This window comes from Rhipicephalus sanguineus, chromosome 3 (genome assembly GCF_013339695.2).
Source record: "Rhipicephalus sanguineus isolate Rsan-2018 chromosome 3, BIME_Rsan_1.4, whole genome shotgun sequence".
Taxonomy (NCBI): domain Eukaryota; kingdom Metazoa; phylum Arthropoda; class Arachnida; order Ixodida; family Ixodidae; genus Rhipicephalus; species Rhipicephalus sanguineus.
The window spans coordinates 158,783,867-158,806,361 of NC_051178.1; the positions used below are offsets into that span (position 1 = coordinate 158,783,867).

The 22,495-nt window shown below is 45.4% G+C and overlaps 1 protein-coding gene across 8 annotated transcripts in view; it reads right to left on the reverse strand.

The window, feature by feature from the left end:
• Positions 1 to 22,495, reverse strand: part of LOC119387592 (actin-related protein 8) — a 120,352-nt gene that overhangs the window by 34,219 nt on the left and 63,638 nt on the right. The window contains exons 1-3 of one of the 8 annotated variants that reach the window (XM_037655025.2): positions 3,226 to 3,312; positions 1,700 to 1,870; positions 343 to 453 (exon numbers count right to left, since the gene is read on the reverse strand). The exons of 6 other annotated variants lie outside the window; for them this stretch is intronic. In XM_037655025.2, the coding sequence (XP_037510953.1) occupies positions 343 to 453; positions 1,700 to 1,870; positions 3,226 to 3,285 (342 nt within the window). In that variant the 5' untranslated portion in view covers positions 3,286 to 3,312. Of the gene's footprint in view, positions 1 to 342; positions 454 to 1,699; positions 1,871 to 3,225; positions 3,313 to 22,495 lie in introns of those variants that run through there. One more of the 8 variants, XM_049413562.1, reaches the window with a different exon arrangement.

The window sequence follows — 22,495 nt, forward strand, 5'->3', positions numbered from 1 at the left end:
GGCTGCGATTGGCGCTGACTAACACTCCAAGGTTTAAAATGCACATATATACCCCATAAAATGGACGGGAGGATGACCGCCGCCGTAGCTCAGTGGTAGAGCATCGGACGCGTTATTCGAAGGTCGCAGGTTCGGTCCCTGCCGGCGGCAAGTTATCTTTTCGTCCACTTTACTTTCTTCACATTTATATTCTAATACTACAGATAACACCCCCTATACTTTCCTTGGCGTTATTGTCTGTTAGTTCTCATCAATTAATTTTTTAAAATTTAAAAATGTAATGTAATGCATGCCTTACAGTTACATGTGTGTACTATTTGCAAACCAGATGAAAGCACTGACCTTGTCAGTGGGGAAAGTGTATCGTATCCTTCCTTCTGAGGTCAAGCAGGATGCTAAAAGGTTCCCGACAACTTCGCATCCTTCTTCAATAGTGGCCACCACTTCTGGCTCCTAGGTTAGAGTGCATATTCAATGAAAGTGGCATAAAATATCAACTGAGTAGCTTCTGCACAACCAAACACCACTTGAAACGTATTAAAAAGCAAAGCGAGAGAGAAAAGGACAAGGTCAAGGGATGTGCACACAATACCATCCCTATTATAAGACAATGAATCCACTTGTAGATGGAAAAGTGTACATATATGCATATACTTTTAACCTTGCCAATGTTACGTACAAATAAAAATATTCTGAACTGTTAAGCAATGAGAACACAGAGTGTAATCAAAAGGATCTGCTTGAAAGGATTAGTAAACAAAATGCGAGGGCTGTTTTGTTCGCATCACAGAGATGTCACGGCCAGTGCCATTCTGATCTAAAGCTTGACTGGACAAGCACAATACACAAAGATGTCGTACAAAGTTGAAGGATAAAAATAAAGGTAGGCAAGTAGTTCAATATCGCTGTTGTTTACAGCAAACAGATAATCAAGCCTGATGAAGCACAGGCAAAAGTTAAATATGTCTTAAATTGAGATGTAGAATTGAGGACAAAAATGGAACTGAAAGGGTTGAAGAGAAGACAGGGAATTAACATGAGGATTACTGCCCTAGTAGTCACTGCAGACATCACGCAGAACATGAGGGTTTGGCAACCATGTGTGACAAGTTTGCAGACTCTTCTTTCCTATTTCCTTATTACTTTTACACTTCCATTTAAAAAGAAGTTTGGCAGACAAATTTACACTTCTATTGAACACCGCACATACCTTTTGTGTAGTGTTTATGCATGCTTTATTGAGAACAATAATTTATATTTAGACTTTCTATGCATGCAGCAGTGATCCTCAAAATATAACAGTGACCTATTCAATGATCTTTTTTATTGTGCAATTTGCATCTTGGATGCAGGCAACAAGCGGCATCATGACACATATCACATGTGATATTACCAGTGAATAATATAGGAGCCAGTTATGAGAGACCTATCATAATAACTGTAGGGTGAAGCTTACAGCTGCAGCAGCACCATGCAGCTTACAAATTACTGCTAAAAAGACTTAATCTATGGATACACAAAAGTAACCAGTATGCTCTTCCATCAGCATTCTGCACTTTTACGAGTATTTGATAAAAGTAGAGAGAGCATAGCTGCTGGCTTCACGAATATTGCTGACTGACAATTTACCCGACGGGTTCTGGTCAGTTTTTTAAAACCCATGTAGCACAATCGTGAGGAATGGACACAGAACACTTACCATGTCAACCTCGGGAACGAGAATGGGGTCAACATGGGGTGCTGAGGTTTCTGAGAGGCATGGCCTAGCAATGACATGTGGTATCGTATGAGGGTAGGAGTCGGACGCCCGTCCTATCCTCAAGAACATGGACCCTGGGTGAATAATTACGATGGCTGTAGCTTGAATGGGCTGTAGAAAACAAAAAAGAAAGAATAAATACGGAGGCAGAAATCGCAACATCCTCACAAATTAGTGGAATTTACATAGTGGTCACAACTCACAAATACTTTGCCACACCTTTCGAGTCAACACGTCGATGATTACTCAACTATGGCAACTAGACAGTGACGGAGTGACGCGTAACAAAGGATCAAGAATGCAATGAAGGTATCACATCCGCAATAAGCATTGATAGTGATTATTTGATTTGACACAGCTTCTCCACGAGACACAGCTAGTGGAGGATCTAGACTAAATGTCACTGCCTGAGGCTAGGTTCTCTATCGACAATGCACGTAAATGTGAGTACTGAGACATAAGGGCCCCTAGAGGCCAATTAGCTATATTAATTGAAAATCTAGTGTCACCATATTCCTGTATCTTCACAATCATAAACAAGCATATAGAAGGAGAACTAGTTAGGAGTTTTCAATTCTTCTGCGAGTTTGATGACGTTTACAGAATGTACGTGGACTACAGGCGAGACGCTTTTTTCAGACACGAGAAGATTAACTATTCATTGTCTCTAACCCACTTGGAAAGTGCCCATTTAGCCGCTTGAAAAAGATGTGAAAATTAATTAATAAATAACACCTCATTTCATTAATAGTAAGGCAGATTCTGGAAATATTTCAACTCTCCAGCACTGTTTGATCTGTAGCTAAGGGCGGTTCGACAAATACAGTCCTGAAGAACGCGCTTGCAATTCGTCAGAAGCTAATGAGGGCGAACAAAAAAACTCTTCTCACTTTTTTTTTTTTTTTTTTTGAACACAACGGTTTCATTGAGAGAAAACAACGATGTTCGAGGCTGAGCGGTCAGCGAGACACGTTTGCAGAGGCTTGGAACGTGTTAAATTTCTTTTGATAAGACGCCTATCTTGGCCAACATTTACACCAGAAAGCAGGTTGAGTGCCATAGGGAAGAATTGCAAGGACAAAAAAAAAAAAATGAGGTGTGGCTTCGCATGTTCGTAAATGCCACAAGCAGACGACACGGCTCGCGTGTCGATCGATTTGAATGCAAAGAGGTGCGAGTGCGGCGATGAAATCGCATGACGGTAACTACTGCAACGCAGAACGCTGTCCAGAAATGGCTGCTAAATTGTTAGAACGCTTTCTACTAACGTAACATGCACGCTAAATTGCCGGCATATACAGCTTTTCTGTGTAAACAGTCGGCAAACTCGTGCTTTCGAGCAGGGAACGTGCCGCTGAACATGCTATTGTTGTTCCGTATGGATCGCGATGGTAATATATATATGGAAGATAGAAACACTCTTCACGGAGATATTTCTAATCGGCCAGCAGTGAAGTAATTGTTACCTCAACAGAAGGCTCCGGAAATATCGACACCGGTTGCTTTTTCGGCGGCGTCGGCGCCATCTTCTTGAATGAAAACAATGTGGCTAACCGAGGTGTACCTAAACCCGATAGCTTTAGCGAACAAGGTTTTTGGTAGGTAGGTAATAAACTTTAGAGTCCAACGAGGAATGACTGGCCCGGTTAACACAAATTATTGAGATTTATGTGCTGTGTTTAAATTAAAACTGCCGGTTGGCCCCTGTTTTATACGAATTATTTATAGCACAAAATCGAAACATGTTCTCATACTTGTTTACCAGAGTGACCAGAGTGATTGCCATGGGCGCGCGAGAAGGGTGACAAGGAGGGTGAAGTGGCTACCTCCCTCCCTTCTCCCCACCACTGGAATTTCGGATTATATATATGTTTTTTTTTTATGCACTAGCAGTAAGCTACACAGCTTGAACAGCACACTCAGGTCCGTGTCGCTTTCGTGCTTTCAGTTTCGGTTTTTAGCAGCGGGTGCATAAGCGTGTGCAGGGCTTTCTATTAGGGAGTGCCAAGTTTCACCGCACCCCCGCCCCCTTTAGCTCAAGTCCGAAAGAAAATGAGCTCCGCAATGGATGTAAAAATGAAAATGAAGCGAATACATGCTTCTCACAAAGGCCGGTCATATTGCTCCTCGTCTTTCCGGAGTCAAGGTGGGAAGTAAACAGCTAATGTTTGAATGCAACATCAGGGGTCCTTGGCCGCCATTATCGTCGAAAAACATGCGTAGCCATAACCCTGCGCATTAAAAATGACGTGACAGGTCTGACTGAGTAAAGGTATGGGCATAGGCGCGCGCAGAGAGGAAGAGGGAGGGGGAGGTGTAGCAAAGGGCCACCCCCCTCCAGTCACCTAAGAAGAGGGGGAATGAACATTCGCCCTTTCCCTCCCCCCCCCCTCAGCCTCCTGAAGGGGAACCCTGGCGCCCTCCTTTAGATGATTTGGAGGGGGAGGGGGGGGCGCCACCCCTGCCCTCCTCATGCGCACGCCTGCGGTTGTGGGGTTAACCACAGAGCCTCGAAGTCCAGGTGCGACAAGTCACACTACGTGTCGCATTCCATCGAGGCAGCACGACATGGGAGGAGCACCCACTGCGCGCGCTAGTCGCGGCACAGTTATGCGCAACGTTTATAGATACTTTTCGGTATGGTATCGCGGCACAGTGATGGAGCTCGAACGGCTGAGCCTCACTACCGGCAAAATGTCGCTGTTTTCGCTACTAGAAAGTAGCAGCGAAAGCAGAGCAGATAAACAGGAGCTCACCTGTCGTAAATGCTTTAAAAATCCGAAGAATATCTTTGCGGACCAAAGGCAGGTCGACCGTTTCTATCTATCTAGCCGTCTACGTTTGGGCACTTTCGTGGTCGTCTCCTTGACTTGACACATACGAAAATTGGCGTAACGTCGGGTAGGTCGTGAAATCCTTTACCTTTGTCATGTGTGACGCATACCCGCTTACCATATGGTCCTTAGAATGCTGGTATGCGCCACGCGCGTTATTGATAGTCAATATCAACTCGGGAACAGCGAGAACAGACTTTGTAAATCATCGTTAAAGGGGCCCTGCAACACTTTTCCAAGTAATATATCGTCGCGTGGGCAATGACGAATTCATTTAAAGAGCCTATTGCCTCACGAATCGACTGCCGCAAAAAGTTTTAGAATCCGTCAAGTACGGGCGGTGTTACAGCTAGGGATTTGTCGCACGCCTCAAGCGCTTTCTCTCTCCTTTAGTAGCAGCGAGCGCGCTGAAAGCTACTCAGGGAGGGGGATTAGAGTAGAGAAGAGTAGAGTAGACCCTGGAAGCTGTGGCTCATACCCACACTGGGGGATAGGTCAAGAACCGGTTAGTTTTTGAAGGCAAATTTGAAATTGAAGTTGAAACTTTGTTTAATTAATACGAAAGAAGTATAAATGAATTAGAATTAAAATTCTACTACTACTACTACTAATAATAATAATATAGAATAGAATTGAATCAATAAAACAGATAATTGGGGGGGGGGGAGAAAGAAGATAGAAATAAAAATTTGGAAAGGTAAATTTTATAATCTAAATATTTTTGAACCTTTAGGAACTCCTGCAATGCATCAGCAATCTTCCCGTCACTGTGGCCAAGAGAAAAAGCCCCGAAAGACAGTACATTTTGTTCATTTAATTCTAATCTAAGCAGACGGAAACGACACCTAAGGTATTTTTCCGCAAGGTAGAGTACCTCTTGCAGGAAATGAGAAAGTGCTGCGTTGTCTCACGTATTCCGCAATAAGGACAATTAGGCGAAGCTGCCAGACCACCTCTGTGTAGATAAAAATTTAGATAGGGAGTCTGACAGCGTAGTCTTGTGATTGCGACTTCTAGTGCTCGTGATTGACATACTTTACTATTCCACTGATGATACTTTACTATACCACTGATGATTTAAATGCTGGAATTCTAATATGGTCGTTAATGACGGTGCGGAAAATTCCTCTATAATCGTTTTCCTCCTAAATCTAGCACCTGTAATGAATTTGGATGCGGGCAATACCTGAATTACCGGGCCATTCAATGATGACCTAGCTAGCGCATCTGCCATTTCGTTCGTAAATAGGCCTTTATGCCCAGGAACCCACACTAACTTGATGAACTTCATGTGCAGTGGAACTAATGATTTGAACGCATCCAAAACATACGAGTCCTCGTTTGCAGTGAGGGAGGAACATACTGATAGTGAGTCCGTCAAAATTATTGCGGAGCTCATTGATGCTTCTAATTTACGTAGAGCTAGACTGATGGCCAAAAATTCTGCTACAAAGATGGGCACAAAATCTGGAAGGCGAAGGGAAAACGACCAGTCTAGAGTAGGAGAAAAAAATCCCAATTCCACATTTTTCTTCATTTTGGGAAGCATCCGTCGCTATCACTGTCTTAATTGGCATATGTTCCAGGTAATCGCTTAATATAGCGTTTAATAAGTGGTATGACATTAGTTTTGCATTTTTTGGAAAAATGTCGTCAAACTGTATTTTAATAGAGTTGTTGCTATTACTGATTATACAAATATCATTAATTTTAACGTTTATTTTGTCAAGAAGGCTTTCTATAACTAAAATTTGAGGCGTATGAAATCGCGGCCAATATAATCCAAAATACAAGTCAGGACGTGCAATAAAAACTGTTTCGGAACGCCTAACGGGGGATTCATAGTCTTAGAAATGACTGTACTGCTAACAATTTGAACCGGGTAGCAAGTGAGGGGAGTCTAGCTTCCATATACAAGACCTTTATTGCAACAAATTTAGGAAGACACCTAGGCATAATCTCAAAGCTTGCCTCTCGAGAACTACAAGAGGATGAAGCTTGTAAGCAGCAGCTCCAGCGTATATAAGATGCACCCGAATTCAAGCACTGGACAAACATACATGCAGTATATTGATATATGTGTTTGTCTCCTCATACCTAATCGGCAATGGCTGATCTGCCTTAATAGTCCGACTGCCCGAACACCCTTTGTTGCAACGCTTTCAATACGAGCCTTCCACGTCATTGATCGGTCACATATGACACCGAGATATTTTACCTTCTCTACTTGTGGAATAGGCTCGAGATGATAGGAAAGTGACATATGGATAGGGTCTTTCAATGGAAATGCTAGCACGGCGCATTTACTGACATTCAAATGTAGATCTATACAAGGAGGCTAGAAGATGCGTCACTTCGTCAGCGCGTGTCATGACCTTGAACATAGGCGTGCGCAGGGTTCACCATTAGGGGGGGGCGAAGTTCATCACAGCGCCCCCCCACCCTACTAAGTCAATGTATGGGGAGATTTTGCCCCCCCCCCCTTCTTAGGTGACTAGAAGGGTCAATGTACGGTAGAGCTGTGCACGGGCCGTATTTCCGAGCCCGAGCCCGGCCCGGGCCCGCTGACTTTGCCGAAGGCCCACCCGAGCCCGACGGCAAAGGGCTGCGAGCCCGCCCGGCCCGGCCCGACGTACGAAAACACAATCCCGGGCCCGGCCCGGCCCGGCTTTTTGAAGGTTCGCTGCGAAAACAAAACATCGTTTTCCGGCAATTTGGCATTTTATTGAGCATATCGAATATGATCAAACGACACACGACGAACAGTCTCTATTGCACATATTACAAATTGTCGTGCAAAAACATCAAGCAGTCCAACGATTCCGGCTCCATCGAAGTGCAGCGCTTTTGCATTGTGTAGCCAGCAGAACTGAAGTTACGTTCGCTGCTTGCACTCGTCGCCGGAATTGCTAATATCTTTTTTGCCAGCCTGGCAAGCTTGGGATATCTCTGCTGCTTGTTTTTCCAGAAGACTAAAACTTCAGATGGAGAGGAGGGCGATTCCATAGAGAGATAATCGGAGAGCTCATCTTTTGTAACTGCTACATTCTCACTATACTGTAGAATGGAAAGAAAAGCGGTAAAGGGTGGTCGCGGAAAAGGCGCTGTATGCGTGCTGGAAAACAATTCCCGCTCATTATCTATATTTCGGGCTTGAGTCGGGCTTTGCGCCGGGCCCGAGCCCGGCCCGATAAAACTCCAAGTAGCCCGAGCCCGGCCCGGGCCCGAGGTGAAAATACGTCGGCCCGCCCGAGCCCGGCCCGCGGGCCGGGTCGGGCTCGGGCTTTCGGGCTACCCGGAGCCCGTGCACACCTCTAATGTACGGGGCAGATTTCGCGCCCCCCCTCTTAGATGATTAGGGGGGGCGGCCGCCCCCCCTGCCCCCCCTGTGCGCACGCCTATGACCTTGAACACTGATTTTTTTGTTTCTTTGAACGCGCGGCTTACTTTCAGCGTGATCGCGAGCAGGCGAGCCACCCCTGCCCGTGGCGGCATCCCGTGGCGGTCGCGGTAACTAAGCAGCTCACGATGCTCAAATCAGCCAATGGTCGTACTTAGGGTTTATGGCATCATTTGTCGAGAGAAGATGGGAACGATTTCTAGCAGACTTTGAGAATTCATTGTAAATTCGAGGCCGCGTCCTGCGCTATAATGTTTGGCTCGCGTGTTCTCGGGAGCCTCGACTACCGATCGGCAGTTTTCTGACCATGCTGAAGAAGTGTTGCAGGGCCCCTTTAAGGAGCCTGTGTCGCAGATGTGGCGTCTGCTCAGAAGGTTGTCAGTGAGCGAAAAATCAGAAGGACGTCCATCTGTACGCAAAGAAGAAAATCACGGTTCGAACTGAAATTGCGCCCAGGCGTTCTGCGTAGCCAGTCGAGTATTGGCCTCGAGATCTTGAAGTGGCGCCCTCTCGCGTGTGACGTCATGTGACGTCTCGCGTGTGACGTCGCGTGTGACTTCGCTCTCTACCGCGCTGTAGCAGCCGCTACTCCTGTATGCGGATCGTCTGCTTCAGGCGGGAACCTTATCGAACGAAAAGCCTCGCGACGGTCAACTAACGCATGCAAAGAATGTTTTCGAGCGTAATCTTGAACTTGTTTTAGTTGCGGCCCAATCGACAGGGCCAAGAAATCCCCCGGATGGCCGACGAGTGCGCCGATTCCACCGACCGCATTGCTGGTAAGAAAGTGAAACTATATATGTGTGTATGTTCTCGCTCGTTATCTTGTTTCCTCCTTCCGATACTAATTAGTTTGGGTGTTTCTTTCGATATTTCAGTAAGCGTGCCGTTCTCCAGCATCTACAAGTATTGGCCTCGAGGAGTTACGGAGTCGCCCTCTGTCGGACGCGCCTCGACTGCGTGCTAGGCAGGATACCGCCGGCGCGCTCCCCATAGGTTTTGCTGTCGGCGCTCTACGAAAACACCTCGCGGAAGCCCTCCAGGGCATTTCTGTAAGTACTTTCGAAATGAACTGTGTTCTTTACTGTCAAAATAATCATTTTCGACGAACTGAAAGCACAAAATAGTCTACAGTCGCTGTCTCTTTGCAGAAAACCGAGCACCCGCGTCACTCTGTCACCCCGTTGGAGACCCCTGAATGGGCTTCTTGCGTGAAAGGTAGTCACTCGCTGAGTGCAAACTGTGAAATATCTCCTTAGAGTAGACTGCCTGTATAACCAAACGGAGCATAACAGAAAGAAGCCTCAAGCCAGCTATCGCACGGGTTCGCGACGACTGACGGTGCCTCTGCATGTATGAGCGTCTGCATGTATGTTCGTACTGATGGTTTCGCTTTTGCTACGAGCGCGTTTTGGCACCGCGCTGTGAACTTTAGGCCGCAAGATATGAGAATTTGTGAGTAAACAAACAACTACTGTTGCGCGGACGCTATCAGAGCAGTTCAAAAACAATTTCCTTACAACCGCGGCTTCGGTGCGTATGGCAACTTCGTGATCTGCCGTCCCGACGATTCAGTGATTTTTTTTCAGTCTAAATTCGGGTACATTTCAATGTAATTTGACAAGTTGTCTCGCACTGCGTATTGATCGGTCTTCTCAGCGGGCAAATGCCGCTGCTTCTGTTTCTTTATTCACAGCATTCGTTTCGTTTGGTGCTCACACAAAACGTGAGCAAATGCGACGCCTTTTTTTAATGCTTCTTAATTATCGTTCCGTTTGCATTCCAGTGAACTTGCCGCTCTCTGTCATCAACAAATTCATAGACCAAAGCTTCACCACTTCGAGATTGCTGGTGGAAGAAGAACCAGTCTACGAGACCGAGCATGTAGTAGCGAGTGATGCAAAAAATAATCGTCACGTGATGGTGTCACCATATGACGTCATCATGACGTCACAGATCGCCAATATATGTAACGTCATTATGACGTCACACAATGTGACGTCACATGATGACGTATTCACACGTCATGGTCGCTTTGCATTGCCTCCGTGATCGGTCACGGGGGCCGTGCAAAACCGCGTTAGGTGCACAACGCTTTTGGAGGGGGGCGCGGGAGAATCAGTACATCGACTGACAAGAAGAAGATGGCTTTCGCCTTCTGGTCATCTTTAACGAATGCATAAAGGACCATGTGCGTTTTTTTAATTTAACGTATCTAAACAATGACTTGCGCATCTGCAGCTGATTTTGTGGACGCTGAGCACGAGGCCGACGATCAAGAGGTCGCATTGGAGGGTTCTGAGATGGCATCGCACGTGGTAAAAGGTAGCGCTTTTACCATCCTGTGGCAGATAAGCATCATTTGCCGGCGGGAAGCGCGCGCGAGCCATCGTCTCAGTGCGCGCTGTCTGCTACTCACCGAACATCGCAGGCCCGACGCAGTAACAAAAGTCTTCGTCGCGGAAGTGCTTGTTGCACACAAGACTCGTAGCGGATGGCTACTTGCCGGTTCTTAGCTTTACAACCCATGCTTCACGCTGTTTCTTGTCCCGCGGTTACCGGTGCAGGCTGACACTGGGCTCCGTTGCGTAAACGCGGCACTGCGGCACCGAGCGGTAGAGCCCCATGTTCGTCGCCTTCGGAGGCAGCCACTCTATTACAATGGTTTCAATTGAGTAGAAAATGAGAGAAAACTTCCGAATTTGAACAGACCGCAGCGCATGTGGGACTTGAAACTCGTTTTCAAAGCACGCGGCAGTGCGCCACAAGCAGCCGACGCGGCCGCTGAGACCACGTGATCCTGCCAAGCACGTCACGCCGACGGTGGCGCTGGCGTTTCCAGTGGTGGGCCTCGAGGCCAATATAGATAAAGCTTGTGAAAGGTCGCGATGCCTCATCGAGGGCGAGGCGGTGTACGCACGCAGGCCACGTTGTTGAATGCGCGGTCGAGGACGTCAACGGAGATCGCATCACCGTCGCAGCTCTCGTCCTGCAAACAAGTGCGCAAGTGCCACCTTGTTGCACACCCCCTTGCCGGTGCCCATGATCGCAGTTTGTCCCGTAATGTTGGTTCAGTGAGAACGATATTACGTCAGTTCATATTAATACCGCACAGGGCCGTCGCATGGGTATTAGAATATAACAGATAGTTAATCGCTGATTATACCACGCAAAGGGCCACAGATATTAACGTGGCAAAGGCAAGCTGGGTCCAGTTTCACCGCGCCACGCAGCCTAACGAAAAGCTGAAAGAGTTCCGCTTTTAAAAAAGTGTCTGCACTGCCTCAGGTGAAAGCTTTTTAGAGAATTTGCATTAAACAGCGGCAACAGGTTTCGCCTATGACTTTATGATAAGCAGTCCGCTAGGCGCGCGCTTGCCTTCATAAGTAAAATACGTATGTACAGCATCCAAATGCAGCCGTAGTCTCAGATATCCTGCGCCGCTCAGCTGAGTTCACGAGGCGCGCTTACGTGCAAGGCGATTCGTCGGCTCCTGGGCTTTCGCGGCAGGTTGTGGGACGGCACCGCACCTTGTATAAGTCGCCTATGCTTATAGCCTGCGTGCAATAAACGGCTTAAGCATTGGCGAGGCGCTTAAACACGGTCACAAGCTTACCTAAGAGTGGCGCGTACGGTGGGTAGCAGAAGTCACTGTCCGCGAAGTGCTCGCTGCACACGGTCGATGAAGCTATAGGCGTGGGGCGCATTCCCATTCTGAGCTTGACGATCCACTCTTTCTTCAGCTTCGGGTCCTTAGCGTAGTTGTGAAAGCTGACGCCTTTTTCACGAGCGGACGAAGTACACTGATGCACAGAGCAGTACTTCACCATTGCGCAACACTCGCGCCGCGGAGACAAGCGGCCGCAGTTCTAAGAAACAAAGAGCTGTTGTTCTAAATTAACGTTAAAAGCAGTCCCACGGTTGCTAGAACAGCGTCAGTAGCCCCATACGCAAGATAACCAAATGAACTGCTTTTTTTGTTGAGATTTATCACAAAGGTGGTTTCAACACGGCGCTAGCAGGGGCGTAGCCAGGGGGGGGGGGGGGGGGCTTATGGGGCTTCAGCCCCCCCCCGAAATTTTTCGTGCTTTCATACACCACCAACCAGCGGCGTCACCCGGGTGGTGGGATTTATTGGGCTTCAGCCTGATTATCATTTATTTAATTATTTATCTTTTTATGACCCTCAAAATGTTAGCAGAAGCAAGTTTGATATCGGGCTCTACACAGATGGCTCAAAAGTGGATGATGACACAAAACATCAACTGCTAGCTTCTCCTTGGATTCCTCCGCCATGCTATATGTTTAAGTCTATGAACGATTTTAAGCAGAAACGAATGTTTACGTGGCTTGGCTGGACAGGTACCGATGGCTTAGCTTCTCAGCGCTTCAAGAGGGTGCGTTTTGCCGAGTGTGTGTCCTTTTTAGCAGAAGTGAGATTGGCAAGGGCCAACATGCGCGCACTAAGGCCCTCGTATCCAATTCATTTCAAAAGTGGAAGCACGCCCTCGAAGTCTTCGGTGCACATGAAGTCACTAAATATCACACTGACGCTCATCTGGTAGCCGATAGTTTTCTTCAAACCTTCTCAGGATGTGTGCCCAGTGTTGTTGATCAGCTGGACCATGGCAGGCAAATTCAAATAAGAGAGATCCGAAGGAAGTTACAGCCTATTGTTGAGACAGTTCTCTTTTGCGGGTGGCAAGGTGTGGCTCTCCGTGGACATAGAGACAGTGGTCCCATGGATTCAAGCACTGCCTCCTCTACAAATACAGGCAACTTCAAAGAGCTGCTTCGCATGCGCACGGATTGTGGCGACACAGATAAAAAAAAAGCATTTGGAAAGTTGCCCAAATAAGGCCTCATATATTAGTTTATATGTACAAAACCACATTATAGAAATCTCTGCTGCAATCATCAAGGCAAGCCTAGTCGCAAAAGTAAACGCTGCAGGCTGCTTCTCCGTACTTGCTGATGAAACGACGGATGTTGCGGGTATCGAGCAGCTTACTGTTTGTGCAAGGTACCTTAATAAGGATGCGAACGGAATCGAAGAAGTGTTCTTAGGCTTTGTGCCAATTCACGACCAAATGGCCGGGCCCTGGCCGACACCATCATAAGGCTCCTTATAGAAATGGGAATTAACATGCAACATCTCCGTGGTCAAGGCTACGGTGGTGCAAGTTCGATGGCCGACAAAACGAATGGTGTTCAAGCTGCTGTCCGTGAGAAATATCCAGCCGCACTCTATGTATTCACTGCGCGTGTCACTCCCTTTATCTAGTTGTGTGTGCAGCATGCTCCATCACAGACATTCGAAACTGTTTTGGGACTCTGAAGGCGACGTCAGCCTTTTTCCGTAAATCTTCTAGCCGCTCACACGTTTTGCGAAAAGTGATAAGTTTGAGCTGTCCTGAGCCTACAAGGCAGCGCCTTTTGGGACTATGCGAAACGCGCTGGGCCGAGAAGCACGATGCAGTGCTTTCATTTGTGAGCCTCTTTCAACCGTTGATCGCAGCACTAGAGGAGACTAAGTTTAACGGAAATGGCGAAAGTCCAGTGCAGGCAAACAGTCTAATGTTGGCACTCTTTTCACCAGCGTTCCTTGTAAGCCTGCATGTGACGGAACACGTGTTAGCACTGACTTTGCCACTGTCAAAGAAGCTGCAGACGAGGAGTATCGACATGAGCGCTGCCATTGACGACATAGAAGTGATACAGCAGCCAATTGAAAGTGACCGCAAGAACACGAATGTTTCTTTCTCAAAAATATTTGCACAAATGCAGGCATTGGCAGAAAAAACTGAATGTGGAGATCACCAGCCGTCGAGCCGGTGTCCGGAAGCAAAACCTTGGGAGCAATGCATTCGAAAGTGCGGAAGAATATTTTCGCAGAACCCTGTTCATTCCGTTCATGAACCACGTACTAGCCCAGTTAAACCAACGGTTCGAACAGCACAGGACACTTCTAAAGGACTTTTCATTAATTGTATCATCCGCAATACCACCAATGCAAGATGATCGGGAGAAAGGAGCAGAAAATCTCCTGACCGTTTTTGCGCATGACGTCGAAACGAGGGCTGGTTTTGGAGAACTGCGACTATGGTGGACAAAGTGGGCGAACAAAGCAGCAAACCAGAGCCCCGGTACAGGAACCGATGCCCTCTCTCATTGCGACAGCAGGTTCTGTGCGAATGTGTACAAGCTACTCCGGATTCTAGTCACCCTTCCAGTGACCACTGCCAGCGCAGAGGGAACGTTTTCAAGCATGAGGTTACTTAAGAAACTACTTACGCTCCACGATGTCTGAGGAACGCATGGTTGGCCAGGCACTTCTGTACGCCCACAGAAATGTCGACATCAGCGTGTCGGAGTCATTGACCGCTTCGCTAAGCTTCCTCGCCGGGTCAACGTTGTCCTTTGATACCGAGCAGGACAGAAATCAGCGCAAACGAAAGGAAAAGACACTACTGTTCCAGAGTTCAGGTCAATGAGCCCGTAATTCTGACGCAATATTATTGTTCACCACCTTTAAAGCCGTGAGGGATTTTGTACATTTTAGCAGTTAACACTGTGACCTAATATAACATAAGAATACGGGCATCAGGTGGACATTACCAGCCAATCGACAGCTTCACCTTGTTCACTGAGAGGTCGGCATACGCGGCGTTACCAAACAAATTTAACTAGCGGAAGCCGTACTAACAGCATTGTTTGTTACTTTCATTTGTCGTTTTTGTTCTTCATTGCTTTTTGAACTAGAAGCGGCAACCTTCCTTTAAATTGAGTGCACAATAGTGGTTCGCACTTTAAAACAGTTTTGAAGTAGTTTCTTTTCGTTATTTCTGCGCTCTTCCTTTATAGTTCTGTTTACATGGTGCGTCCGAGACAGCAGCTTGGCCCAAGGACATATCAGTTGGCCATTATGTATAGTGATCATTGCTTAGTTCCGTTTATTGATTGCATATTTAAATATACATTTGTGAAGTTTTGCGTAGCATACTGCGCACTGTTTCCGGTGACTTATATTTTGCCCATATTCGAGGTGTACTTTCCCATTCTTGCTTTTCCCTGGCCGCATCATTTGTGCAAAAAGATTAACATTTTGCGTAAACAATCTGCATTAAAATCCTGGTTATTTCGTGGACTTCATTTTTTTTGTTATCAGCACCTCTTCAGTTCAAAGCTGATGCAGTTCCGAAGTTTACGTGATATTTGCAGTACCTGTTACACACACACACAAACACAAATATTGAAAAGATTGAAGACAGTTATTCCTGGAAAGATTTTGCGGGCATGCCAACATAATATTTTTACGAAAAAACACATTTCTTACTCGTTCTTAACAGAGGGCAGCATTCAAGAAGCGACTTGCAGCATCTAATACAAATTGTCACTGGTAATACATATTAATGGTAATACCAGTGGCAATGTATGTACATGGTAATACATGTACATACCCACGCCGCTTTTGGAAAATTATGAAACCGGACGACAAAACCACAGTCTCTCTTTGTGACACTTCTGGATCCCCCGTTGCCGACTGCGACGTTCCATCCGTCAACTCTGCATTTTGTTCAGTCTTTACTAACGAACCTAACAACGAACTTCCTGATTTTCCGCATTTTGCTTTTCCGCCAATGCCAAAGATTACATTCAATTCAGAGGGAATTGTAAAAGTTATTAACCAATTAAAGAACTCTTCGTCATGCGGTATAGATGGCATAAACGCCAAAATTCTGAAAAATACTAACATGTATGTAGTTCCATATTGTCAATCATTTTTCAGCAGTCACCCGACACAGGTGAAGTCCCATTAGACTGGAGAGTTGGGAAGGTCTTTCCGTTCTTCAAGAAAGGTGACCGCTCATTTGCAGGTTACTACCGACCAATCTCGCTCACTAGTGTTTGTTCAAAGATAATGGAACACGTCATCTTTTCTCATGTTGCTACATTTTTATCATCCGTAAACTTCTTTCACCCAAACCAACATGGCTTTCGTAAAGATCACTCATGCGAGACCCAACTAACATTATTCCTGCACGACATTCACCTTCATATGGACCGTAACATCCCAATTGACACACTGTTCTTAGATTTTGAAAAAGCCTTCGATAAGGTACCCCACTCCCGTCTCCTTTAAAAAACCTCGCGTCTAAACCTTGATCGGCATGTTTTTAACTGGATTAAAGCATTCCTAACAAACCGTAAACAATTCGTGCATGTTAATGATCACTCCTCCGACCTCTCGCATGTCTTGTCCAGCGTGCCCCAGGGTATCGTCCTAGGGCCTCTTTTATTCCTAATATACATTAACGATATTCCGCTTTCCGTTGAATCAAACATCCGTCTTTTTGCTGATGATTGTGTCCTCTACCGCCCTATAAATAACCCCACCGATGTCTCCTCTCTACAGCATGACCTCTCACGCATTCAGCAGTGGTGTACCACCTGGTTGATGTCCCTTAATGCGAAAAAAACATTACTAATTTCTTTCCATCGTCGCCGAAACCACACGCCGGCTACTTACACAATCAACAACTGTCATATAGCTGCTACTGACTCGATTAAATACCTGCGTGTCCATCTTTCGAGTAACCTATCTTGGGGCGACCATATAAATCGCATAATTCACTCCGATAACCGCGCTCTCGGGTACACACGCCGTAACATTTCCATGACACCACCTTCCATTAAACTACTCGCTTATAACACCATTGTCAGACCAAAACTTGAGTATGCAGCTGCTGTCTTTGACCCCCACCAAACTAATCATATCGAAATACTTGAGTCAGTACAGAACCGAGCAACCAGATTCATTGTTTCAGATTATTCCCGCTACTCGAGCGTCTCCGCCTTCAAATCCCAGTTAAATCTTTCTACCCTCGCTCTTCGTCGTCGTATTGTACGTCTCTGCCTTTTTCACAGATTCTTTTATTCAACCCCGCGTGACAACCACCTCATCCAGCCGGTCCATCGAGGTCATCGCACAAGTCATCCAAATGCTGTGATTCCGCCATGTGCCCACACCACGTCATTTCAGCAGCCCTTCTTTTTGCGCACCACCCGAGACTGGAATGACCTTCCGAACGAAGCAGCAGTCATCCGCGATTTTGCGCGCTTCAAAAATGCCATCCAGGAAGCAGACTCAACCACATCCTAACATACACCTTCATCGATACCGCCATTTTATGACGCCCACCCCTCATGTAAAGTCCCATATGGGACCTTTGAGGATATAATTAATTAATTAATAAATAGATAGATAAATAAATAAATAAATAAATAAACTAACAAATAATTAAATAAATAAATAAATAAATAAATAAATAAATAAATAAATAAATAAATAAATAAATGTTATTCATATACTTAGTCGTTCTAAAAATTCAATGAGGAGGTCGCGCTGCAACGTGAGCCCCCCCCGAACAAAATTCCTGGCTACGCCACTGGGCGCTAGGCCTACGTAGCAGACGAAAGCGCGCGAATCCCCGCTCTGACGTCATACAGGCGTCGTTTGCAGCACCGCCATGGGTTTCACACCAGGCTAATCCTACTGCATAGCCATGCCAGTGCTTGGAACTGCGTTGCGGAAAGACCGTGCATCGTGTGATCTACCGTGTCGGGGCAACATCTATCTTGGTTGCAGTGTTGGCCGTCTTCTTTTATAACAATGCAATTAACATTACATATATACCCGAATGACTCAGCATGCTGTAGTCAACCGTTTCTCGATACGCGGACAACCGCTACTTAATTATGATATGCACGTCATCTCACCATAGCGCGCATTAGGTTTCAATAAAACTGACGTCTGTGCTCTAACATGAGTGCTGACGTAACGTCTTACTATAAGCTACCCTTTGGGCGTTAGTGTAGTCGGGCTCACGATATGCGCACGACGAACGAAAGTGCTGCGTGAGTTGCGATCCACCTCGCAATGCTGGGCTCAAAGCACGAAAAAAAGATCATAAATTCGGCAGATCCCACACGTTGCGGGAGTCGGTTTCATGCGAAGCAGTCAGCGAGTACTTCTATGCTGTACTTTATGGCTTTGAGCCAAGCGTTACGAGGTGGATCGACATGTTTTTGTAAGTGTAGTAGCTGTGTGCACATCGTGGGCTTACCAGGCATGTCGACAACACTGGCGTTTAAAGGATAACTTATGGTGCGACGTAACGTCAGCCCCCACGTTAGAGTACATACGTCAGTATTATCGGAACTAAGTGCACTTTATGGTTCAATCATGTAAATATCATTAGTAACTTTCGTTATCGTATTCCTCCAGGGTCGAGCAATGCTTCAATATAGCTTGCTGAATCATAGGAATACAGATGTAATGTTTATTCATCGTCGTCATCATCATCATCATCATTAGCCTGTCTACGCCCACCGCAGGGCAAAGGCCTCTCCCATGTTCGCCAATCAACGGTCCTGTGCTTTCTGCTGCCACGTTATACCTACAAACTTCTTAATCTCATCTACCCACTCATTTTCTGTCTCCCCCTCACGCGTTTGCCATCTCTTGGAATCCAGTAGTACCCTAATGACCACCGGTATCCTGCCGACGTGCTACGTGCCCGGCCATATCCATCTTCTTCTTTATTTCAATATGATACCTTAACCCCCGTTTGTTCCCTGACCCACTCTGCTCTCTTCCTGTTAAGGTACACCTATCATTTTCTCATCGCTCGCTGCGTCGTCCTCACTTTAAGTTGAACCTCTTTGTAAGTCTCCAGGTTTCTGCTCCGTAGGTAAGTAACGGTAAGATGCAGCTGTATATACCTTCCTCTTGAGGGATAGTGGTAGATTGCCATCATGATTTGATATGCTTGCCGAATGAGCCCCAACCCATCCTTATTCTTCTAGTTATTTCACTCTCATGGTTCGGCTCCACAGTTACTACCTGTCCTAGTAGAGTACTCCTTTACAACTTCAGTATCGCGCCACCTAGCGCAAAGCGCTGTGCTCTGCCAAGATGTTCCATATTACTTAGTTTTATGCATATTAATTTTCAGACCTACTCTTCTACTTTCCGTATCCAGTTCAGTAATCATGAGCTGTAATTCGTCTCCCGCGTAGTATCAATGAAACGTCACAGCGAATCGCAGGTTACTGAGATACTCCATTAACTCTTATCCCTAATTCTTCCCAATCTAAGGCCCTGAAAACTCCTGTAAACACGCGGTGAATAGCATTGGAGAGACCGTGTCTCCTACCGTAATTTTTTTATTTATTATTTTTATTTGAAACATACTGCAGGCTTTTCACGCCCATGCAGGAGTGGATACAAGAATACAACTAAACCTCGAAAGAAATACATAACGAAATAACAAGAAAGTGCAATGCAACAGATCACAATTCAAACTCGACACACTTAAGTTCATAAAAGATTGAATGGTGTTACAACACAATATGTTATCTAGTTGATTCCAATGATGGATAGCTGACGGAAAAAGGGAATGTTTGTGAGCGTAACACGACTGAAAGGTTGGTGGATTGACTTGGAATGTTCAGTCGCAATGAGTGTTTAGGCGGGTCTAGAGGTAATGAGATCGTGATATGCGGAATTGACCATGATATAATTGGTAAAGAAATTTAGTCGCGAGATAATTCTGCGATGCCAAGAGGTTTTAAATTTGCCCTTGCGAGCAAGCCTGCAGAAATGGATTGCCTCGAGAAGTCAGAATATACAAATCTAACTGCCAATTTTTGTATTCTTTCTATTATTATTGAGCTGTTTGATGTGGACTCCAGATGAGATCGGCGTACTCTAAACATGGTATAATAGTGTTTTGTATGCATTAAGTTTAAGGTGTGGGGGTGCAGTGCGCAATTTTTTCCTCAGGAAGGATAGCTTCCTCTCGGCTTACTATATATGGCTAAAACATGTGGTTCCCAGTGAGGTCGATGAGAGAGTAACGCCTAAGTATTTTACTTTGGTCACTTTTGTCGATAGTTGTGTTTCCTATAGTTAGTAAAGTTAAGGGGGTTGGTCTTATTGTGAATGAAATGAAATGAGTTTTGGTTGTATTTAATTCATGCCGAAGTATTGCACCAGGAATAAATCATTTGCAATGAATTGTTCAGATTAACTTGATCGTCTGAATTGTGTACGACTGTGTACATGACACAGTCGTCGGCGAATAGTCGCATTGGAACAGGGTATTAACAGAAATTGAATGTCGTGAATAAACATTAAAAACAAAAGTGGAGCAAGAACCGATCCCTGAGGTACTCCAGAGTAAACATCAGCGGTTGCGATAGATGGTTGTCGATTGTTACCCTCTGTTTCCGTTTAGTTAAAAACTGTTAATCAGGCTACTATTTTATCATCAATACCAAAGGCCGATAGCTTTGTTATTAAATCCTTGTGTGGAACAACGTCAAACGCTTTAGAAAAGTCTAAGAAAAGGCATCTAACTGACTGTTCTCGTTAATTGCATTGGCATGTCGTGAGTTAATTCAGCTAATGGGTTGTAGTTGAGAGACCTGATCTGAAACATGTTGATGTTTGAAAAGGAGCTCATTTGTTTCTAAATGAGTTATATGGACTTGAAAATTATATGTTTCTAATAATACAGCACGAGCTCGTAAGCGACACTGGGCGGTAGTTGCTTATTTCTAGCTTTGAGCTGATTTGTGTATAGGGACTACTGTAGCGTTTGCGCCAGTCGTCTGGTAATTCCGAGTGTGTAGAGATTACGTTTATATTTAAAAAGATATTTAGATGTCCATTGCGATACCGGCATAAAAATGAGTTAGTAATTTTATCGGACCAGTGGATTTTTTCAGATTAAGCTTGAGTAGCAGAGCAAGTATGCCTTCTTCAGATACAATTAATTCTTCCATGGTACTTTCACAACATAGGGGGATAGTACCGCGTTAGTGGCATGTTTCGTAAAAACGATTGGAAGAACTATTCATTTCATTAGCGATTTGTTCTGTTCCTAATAACTTGTTCTGATACTTAATTTGCGAGATTGAATCTCGTCTCTGACAAGTATCGCCAGAATTTGTGGGGACTGTGGGTCATAAATGATGGTAACGTAGTGTTAAAGAAATGAGCTTTTGCTTCAAACATTTTGTGTTTCAGGCTCCGATCAGATCGGATGCGTGCTCTTGTTTCCCTTTTTCCGCCGTCGTTATTTTTCTTTTCAGTTGAATTATTTCACGAGTTATCCAAGGGATTCTCGGTTGATGCGTTTCTTTTTATTCGGAATGAAGGTATGTTCGCAATAGTTGACAATGTTTTTAAAACGTGTCCAGAGTCTTCCACATCTGTTAGCTCGGTGAATTCACAGAACTGTGTTTTTAGGAAACGTAGTACAGCACGATCGTTTGCACGGGTGTAATCTTTAAAGTTAGATAGTGGCTTTTTGTATTTCCGCGTGTAAGTAATGGGACACAATAAAGAAATCACTTTGTGGTCTGAAATGCCATTCTCGATGGACACAGAAGAACCTTCTAATGTGCTACTTACAAACGCTAGGACTGCTACAAAAGCGGAGCCAACACTGTAGGAGTACATCGTAGGAGTACATATTTAGTGCTTATTGCTTTCTGGTAAAAATAGATAGCCAGCACCACAACCCCAATTGACGTTGCACCGACATTGCGTCTGCATACACTGTTTTTCCACTCCAGTTTATAGACCTGGCGTGACTCAGCGGGAATACCTGACTGCCACGTAGAATACTTGGGTTCGATTCCTGCTGGGATCCTAATTTTTATTCTTTCCATTCGTCGGGTCAACTCTGACCATGTCGCTTTTTCCTAACGCTCTCGCACTTATATTACCAATGTCTGTTCTCGCCGTTCCTCGCTAGATATAAAACGTCAATCACCTGTGGCACATACCCGTACACCGTGGCCCGTGGTAAACTGGTATGTGCCACACGTGTCTGGAGGAAACGGTTTGACGACGTGCGCGACAGGATTTTCACGTTATTCATGTCATGACCTCACAGTCACATTCGTCAAATGCTCTTACCCTCCCATGCCAGTTTTGATCTACACCAAGTTAAGGAGGCGATCATGAGAGCACCCAGACGTAGGCCGCTAGATATAGATAGATAGATGATAGATAGATAGTAGATAGATAGATAGATAGATAGATAGATAGATAGATAGATAGATAGATAGATAGAAGATAGATAGATTAGATAGATAGATACTCTCAAAGTTCCAAAGGATTCGCTAGAAATGCTTCGCAATTAAAAAAAAAAGCGCCATAGGCGGCTACTTGCTTACTTCGCATGATCGACTCCCACAATGCGTGGGTCTGCCGTAACTTTTCGTGCAGTCAGCTTCTGTTTTCTATTAAATTATTCAACATTTCCGCAGTTGGACTCGCTGCGACAATTAAACGGAAATGTGCTAAGTGGCCGAACCAACTCACGGACGGTAAGCAGTAAAACATACCATTATTTAGGAGGTTCTGTTCACCACACAGGCACAGACATCGCTCACGCACGTTATTTCAGTTCGCCGTTTCGCACG